At 42.2% G+C, this 6,978-nt stretch overlaps 1 protein-coding gene across 1 annotated transcript in view; it reads left to right on the top strand.

Annotated features, from left to right (window-relative positions):
* The window catches only part of slc26a10 (solute carrier family 26 member 10), a 13,605-nt gene extending 9,561 nt beyond the window's left edge, over window positions 1–4,044 (top strand). Inside the window, exons 12-18 of the mRNA XM_056586748.1 lie at window positions 1–39; window positions 173–355; window positions 1,635–1,689; window positions 1,796–1,878; window positions 1,968–2,022; window positions 2,097–2,203; window positions 2,310–4,044. The exon at window positions 1–39 is cut by the window's left edge and continues 31 nt beyond it. Of these exons, the coding sequence (XP_056442723.1) occupies window positions 1–39; window positions 173–355; window positions 1,635–1,689; window positions 1,796–1,878; window positions 1,968–2,022; window positions 2,097–2,203; window positions 2,310–2,345 (558 nt within the window). The 3' untranslated portion in view covers window positions 2,346–4,044. The remainder of the gene's footprint in view (window positions 40–172; window positions 356–1,634; window positions 1,690–1,795; window positions 1,879–1,967; window positions 2,023–2,096; window positions 2,204–2,309) is intronic.
* Window positions 4,045–6,978: the final 2,934 nt, after the last annotated feature.

The following is a 6,978-nucleotide window of genomic DNA, read 5'->3' as shown; positions in this document are numbered from 1 at the left end:
AACACAGAGATCTACAGACCTATGCAAAACCACAGCAAGGTACACACACGCACGCATTACAAAAAAAACAACACAAATCTTTTGTTCTAGCTGTTCACAGTTTCCATGGATAACCATGTACGTTATTCCAGGTACCTAACAACGGGGTTATTGATGTCTGTTGCCTCCACAGTGCAGCGAGGTGGCGGGGGTGAAGATCCTCACCTACAACGGCCCCATTTACTACGGGAACCGCAGCTTCTTCAAGGAGGAGGTGAGCCGTCTGCTGGGCCTGACGCCGGAGAGGATCCGCAGCCTCGAAAAGACCAGGAAGGCCCTGGAGAAACGCCAGAGAGACACCACCGTCAGCACCGTGGTACGTCTAGCAGCAGGCCTACTCTCTGTCCGTCCCGAAGTAGGGCTACTCTCTGTCCAAGCCTTGTCCACGTCTAGTAGGAGGCCTACTCTCCAAGCCTGCTCCAGCACTGCAGTAATGTACTAGTAGGCCTACTTTCTGTCCAAGCCTGGCACAGCACCAAGGTGCATTTACTAGTAGGTCCACACAAACTATGGGGCTTGTGTGAAAGCTTTGTTTTGCAGCTCGGACGAATAGTGTTGTGGGGCTGGTTTTGGTTTGCTAGTCATTGGTAGTATGTTATGTTGTATGGTACTGCATTGCTCGTCTCGTAGCTATAGACCCTCTTTCTGTTGAAAAACGATAACATTATTTTGTTGCCGAGCTTAGGGTGGAGAAACACTGAATCCGTTGATCTGAATATGTCCTGCAATGATAGAATGGTCTTCTGTCAGTTATCAAGTGTTTGTATACAACTTTATGATGATAGGACGCCTATGTTACTATATTGTGCTTTAGTATTTCCATTTAATAACTAACTACATGCCTGTCTCTATCTTAAATGATGATGGCGGCGTTGAGCTGCAGAGAAGACCTGCTCTCGGAATTAGACTGAACCTAACCTCATTCAACAATAAAATAAGCACTTAGAATGTCAAACAGATTGTATTGTAACCTGGTATGGAAGAACTCTATCTAAAGTTAACCAACACGCTCTCAAAATCATGTTAGGTACTTTGCTCTCCTCCTTTCACAAAAGTAAAACGCTATGATTATGAGACATTGCTGTGGAACAAACGCAGTATACAAGATGCTTACAGTTCTATAGGATATGGTTATAGTAAATAGAGCAATTGGCTATATCTTAACGGCATTGCATTTTGCGATAAAGTAACCTACATCTCATTAAAGTGTTAAGGATCAACTTAACCACATAATTGTTGTATTATTTGTGTGTTTGGCCCTGGTCATACCATACCTCCCCTTGTTTATCTAAGAGAGTAACAAGATCAGTCACCTGTTCCTCCTAGTTTCCCAATTTCTGATTCGGTGGACATGACCAACCTCCACTGTCACATATCCAAACCAACAATAGACAATACTTAATTTCTGCCTCTCAACAACGCAGATGGATACTATTCATATTTGCCCCAAGGCATTGCTTTGTTTTGTCTGATGCTAGCGCTGATTCAATCATGATGTCACCTGAAAAAGGCTATATTGTATTGTATTCTTATATCATAGTATTTGTGAGGTATTCTAAGTATAATTGAATGCATTTTATTCTCTGATTTTCCAGGAAAGAGGCGTTGCAAATGCATCATTCTCATCAGATAATGAGTTATTAAAATCTGGTAAGATTGGAGGAAAATTGCGAGAAGTTATGTTGAGAATGTGAGTGACAATAAATCATAAATCACCATGATTATTTATTAATCTTTTTCGTCCTATCATACACAGCTGAGAAGGAAGTCCAGGCTCTACTAATGGACTGCAGCAGTGTGATATTTGTTGATGTTGCTGGAGCCAGACTCCTTATACAGGTAGGTCTGTAAATCCCAGGACAGATTAGTTTCCCGTTGCCAGATCCATGCACAGACCTGGTAATCATGGTTTGTTTTTTCCTTTCCAGATGTGCATTGATTGCCAGAAAGTTGGGGTTTGCATATACTTAGCAAACTGCAATGGTAAGGCAGAGTCTCAATGATGATATCTTATGTGAATAGAAACTCGATATACTAATACACCCATCTCCATCTAGAAAGGGTCTTAAAGATCCTCACCTCCAGCGGTCTGATGAACTACATGAATCCACAGCACATCTTCATCACGGTGCATGATGCCGTGGTCTACATTCAGCACCTCAAGGTATGGCTCAATAATATGACCTCAGAACTCCATCATGGTATCTATCTCATCGCTGCTCTGCTGTGTGTGGAGTGATCAATGTCACCTATGTTTATGTTCACTGCAGGAGAAGACCCCCGACACCACAACTGTCTGGGTGTGAGATGTTCCTGTTCCTCACGGATCCACCCGATGACGCACGAACAAGGGCCGGTCCGTTTCAGACAGAGACTGTCAGGTCTCACCAGCGCCGGTGTTTTTGTGTCAACTGTATGTTGTGGAGGCTCGGAGGGATCTGACCAAACCGCTGCACCTGCTGATTTGTCTAATTAGCACACCTTCAATAAGATGGGGGAGAGGAGCTAATTACTGGCATCAGATGTTGTGGTGTTTGGTGAGCAGGCGAGCAGTAGAACGCCAGTCCTCTGGGCTCCAGGGCGGCTGATGGGCTCCAGTGTGGGTCCGTGTTTGTTCCTGAAGACGGTTGCTCAAACTGAGTGACTGCATGCCAGAGTTTCAAAAACAAAATAGGCAGAAGGAAAAGACGTAGCGTCTAGTGTTGCACTGTTGTAAAAAAGGGCTAGCATCCCATTCCAGTGATACTATGCCATATGTTTGGAAGATCATGATAGAATCCCAGATATGGTTTAATAAAACATGGGTATATTGGCACACGTGAGTTCTACATGAAAATCTATTCCCCTTTAACGTAACACATAAAACCAAAAAAACAGTGCAATAAATGAAATGTAAACGAGTTATTGGACTTAAAAACTTGTGGAAAGTCGATACTATTTGATATTTATTTGATATTCTTTATTTTTGTTTTGCGTCTTAAATGGCACTATTAGACAAGCCTAATGAAATGCACCGGGTAAAATTATAATACATGTCATATCTGCTTATGCCATATACTGAATGCTATCACATATTGCCTTGAAATATTCTTTAACAACATTATAAGATCTATACAAGTGTCTACATAATTGAACTGTTGCCTGTTTTAAGCATTTTTTATGGAGATCATTTTATCATTTATTGGCTTATAAGATTCTGTCTTTCTACATAGTTTTGATACTTATTCTTTATGTACATTACATGCCATGAAAAACAATGATACATGGAAAAATGTATGTTGTTGAAACGTCAGCCTCGTTAAGATAAATCGATGGAATGTGAAGTATTGCTTCTCTTCAGACTACGGTCAGGTGTGTGGCTACCTCAGGGTTGATCTGAACAGTACAGCACGCGTCGGGCAGCTTCTGGAAAGGTACACAAACATTACACAGACTCCTCTGGGATTGATAAGGTTAAATTTACATCTAAACAATAGACCATTGTTTCTTGTTCGCCTCTATCATCTTTCCATTCAAATTGTGAAATATTACAAGGGCTTTCTTCCAAAGTATGTTCACCACAAATGAGTGAATGATTATCGAAATGGACACATACAGACGTTACAAAGCAATTGAGTTAATGTGTAGTGATACATTCACACTCTAGTGCTCTCTGCTGATACGATGGCAGTACTGTTTATTTTCATTGTGTCAGTGTACCCCATCATTAGAAGGTTACCTTGACCTGATAAAAATATATATGTAGTGCAAGTTCGAAACCGGGCCAAATAAAAGCAAAACACTAATTATTTGCGTGCTTGATGTTGGTTTGGCCAAGCTTCTGTTTTTTCCAGTGCATATTTCAAAGAGGCCTCTAGACGCTATAGGCCTTCTGGGTGTTCGCTTTAAAGCTCAAGGAGTGTTCGCTAATTGGAAGGAAGTAGTCAAAGTAGTAAGTGAGGAAAAGTCCACTTCAATATAAACAGTGTAATCTGGACAGGGCTCTGGACGTATATCTATAAGCGACACAAACAAGCAAGCCCGACTGCTCGCAGCGACAAATGCACGCACAAATACAAATATTGGATAAGAAAATCCAGTAGCAACCTAAGTAAACCGTATGCTTAACTGAGTAAAATGTAACGGCAAATAAACAGGATTATGCTTTGAGGGTTTTTTTACGGGTTTAAGGATAACCAATAAAATATGTAATTGATATTATTCTCATTCGTTGTGACAAAAGTAATAGCAGGATAGTAAAATGTAGTTTGTGTAGCCGTGTTGTAGTAGGTTAGTCACGTTGTGGCTTTTGCACATGCAGAACAGCGCAGATCAGAAAAACATCCAACCTAAATACTAATCATGCATGAAACCACAGAGGAGGCGAGATTGAGCCACTCAGTAATTTTTCGGTTCTGTCTTAAATGTCATATATATGCACACTATATTTACACCTACAGCGTAACCTACTAAACTACCTGTTACGTTATTGTAATGCGTCATGTCTCCAAAGAGATGCGTTGGCGCCCTCTAGCGGCGGAAAGAGGGCAATGATCCTCACATTACCCAAGGCGATGGTGTGATCCAGAGTGATAGATATAACAGAGTGGCGACACTTCCATTGGACTCTTTTTATGTCCATGCTCCGTTGTAGCGTTTTTTGCCGCCTACTTCCGGGGTATGGAGCCTCGCATAGTTCCAAAACATCCATTTACGGCGGAGGAGATCATTTCATTTCCATTGCCGTCGAGTAACTTCTGAGGTAAGTCAGTGCATTAAATAGCTACCTCTTTTGAATTGTCATCTGTCTATATTGTATCAGAGGCCCTTTATGATGCATATACTGATATTTATTTGTGTATGCACAGCGTAATTATGTATATTTTTATCTTTGTAGACGACAGATTGCCTGCTAGTTTGTTAGCTCGACTTCGCCATCTGTGAAGGTATCTCCGGGGGTAAATTGATTAAATTGCTACCTCTTTTGAATTGTCAACTCTCTATATTATATCTGAGGGCATTTATAATGCATGTAATGATCTTTATTTGTAGGCCTATGTATACAGCATAATTATATATATAGCCTATTTTCATCTTGGATTTATCTTGGTCATTGCCTGGGAGTTAGGGGAGCATACCTATGTTCCCCGGGTCCTATCCTATGTTCCCTGCTTTTTATGTGACCGGGGAACATAGGACCCTGTGAGCAAATAATTTTTTCGTAGGATGGTAGGGGCAAATTCCGCCTTTTTTTGCCTCTGATTCGCTTTTGATTGGTTAGAATGGCTCTCCTCCGATTGGTTAGGGTTAGGGTTAGGTTTAAGGTTAACCCTCACCCTAACCGTAACCCTAAACCTGACCCTAACCCTTTGCACCCGGGGAACATAGGACCTGGGGAACATAGGGATGACCCCCTAGTTAGTCAGCTCGATTTCGCCAGCTGTGGAGGTATCACTGCACCAGAAGTTAAGTAGTGGATCTCTGACAACTTTTATTTAGTTATTGATGTAGGATTACTAGAATCAATAAGGTTGATTAACGACGGGTTTAATCTGCTGAACCTGACGGTGTTAGCTACGGTGTTGGAGTACTGTGTGTCTGATGCTATAGCTAGTAGAAATAAGGTTGCTTTTGTTTAATTATACCCTTGAAAAGGCTGGTGGATTACATATATGAATAGAAATTATTCAACACAAAAAATATGAGCCATAATGACGAGCTTTCAAATGTTATTACACAGACAGTAGTGTCATTCTTTTTTTTTCATAATGTAAGCTTCTGTCCACCCCTTCCCAAACTTGGCAGCAATTTGGCCATGTGTGGGGAAACTCATTGACCTACAGGCTATTCAAGGTCTGGTCTGATTGTTTTCACTCTCCTGCAGGTGGTGGCTGCTGGTGCTGGTGGTGGCTGCTGGTGCTGGTGGTGGCGGGTGCTGATGGTGTATGTGGCTGATGGTGTATGCGGCTGATGGTGTATGCTAGGGCCCGACCGATTCATCGGCCTGCCGATTTAATCGGCCGATTATAGCCTTTTTGAAAATAATCGGCATCGGCCAAAAAGACGCAGATTACAACCGATTTTTTTTTTTTTTTTTTTAAATGTTATTGCGCTTAGTATCCTGCAGATTGCGCTCCTACTCGCCTTGCTAACTAACAACTTTAGCTGGAGTAAAAAAGAGGAGATTTTTACCGTACAACATGAAAGCACGCTCGCTCAGGCAGCTGCGCGCTCACCTCACCAATGTACACAAGACGCGTTGTTTGAGCATGTTGTGCCTGTTTTTCTTTAGGTCCCAGGCCATGTTAATTTGTTATACTGTAGACTCTAACGGTGAGACCATACTGCTCAGCACGCACGTGTTAGTCGCTGTTCACGAGCGCAGCACATTGGGACATTGGCACGTTAGTTATTTATTTTACATTTTACATTACGCTCATTTTTGACTGTAAATGTATGCTTAAACACTCAAAGGTTCTGTATTCAATTCACATATTCGTCAAAAGTGTTTAAAGTATATTTAAGGTATCAAAAACTATGTTTTATATGCTTCTTTTTTTTCTTTTTTTTTTATCGGCCGATTAAATCGTAATCTTAATTTTTCTCAGAAAATAATCGGCATCGGCACTCAAATATCAATATCGGTCGGGCCCTAGTGTATGCGGCTGATGGTGGATGCTGCCGATGGTGGATGCTGATGGCGGTGGCTGCTGCTGCTGGTGGCTTGAACTGGCTTGTGCCGGCGAAACACTGCTGCTGCAGGTTGCTGCTGCTTGAGGCGATGGCTGCTTGAGCGGGCTGGTGTTGGCGAAGGATGGTGGTGTCGACTTCTGCTGCTAGGGGTGGCGGCTTGTGCTGGCGACGGCTGTTGGTGGCGGCGGTGGCGACGGCTGGGATTGTTGTCCTTCCTTTCCACCTGATGCACGTTACTATCCTTAACCTCAGCCTGATGTATGTGGA

This window comes from Gadus chalcogrammus, chromosome 1 (assembly GCF_026213295.1).
Source record: "Gadus chalcogrammus isolate NIFS_2021 chromosome 1, NIFS_Gcha_1.0, whole genome shotgun sequence".
Classification (NCBI taxonomy): domain Eukaryota; kingdom Metazoa; phylum Chordata; class Actinopteri; order Gadiformes; family Gadidae; genus Gadus; species Gadus chalcogrammus.
Note: the sequence above shows the minus strand (reverse complement) of the source record. Positions and strands in the feature narration are given on the sequence as shown.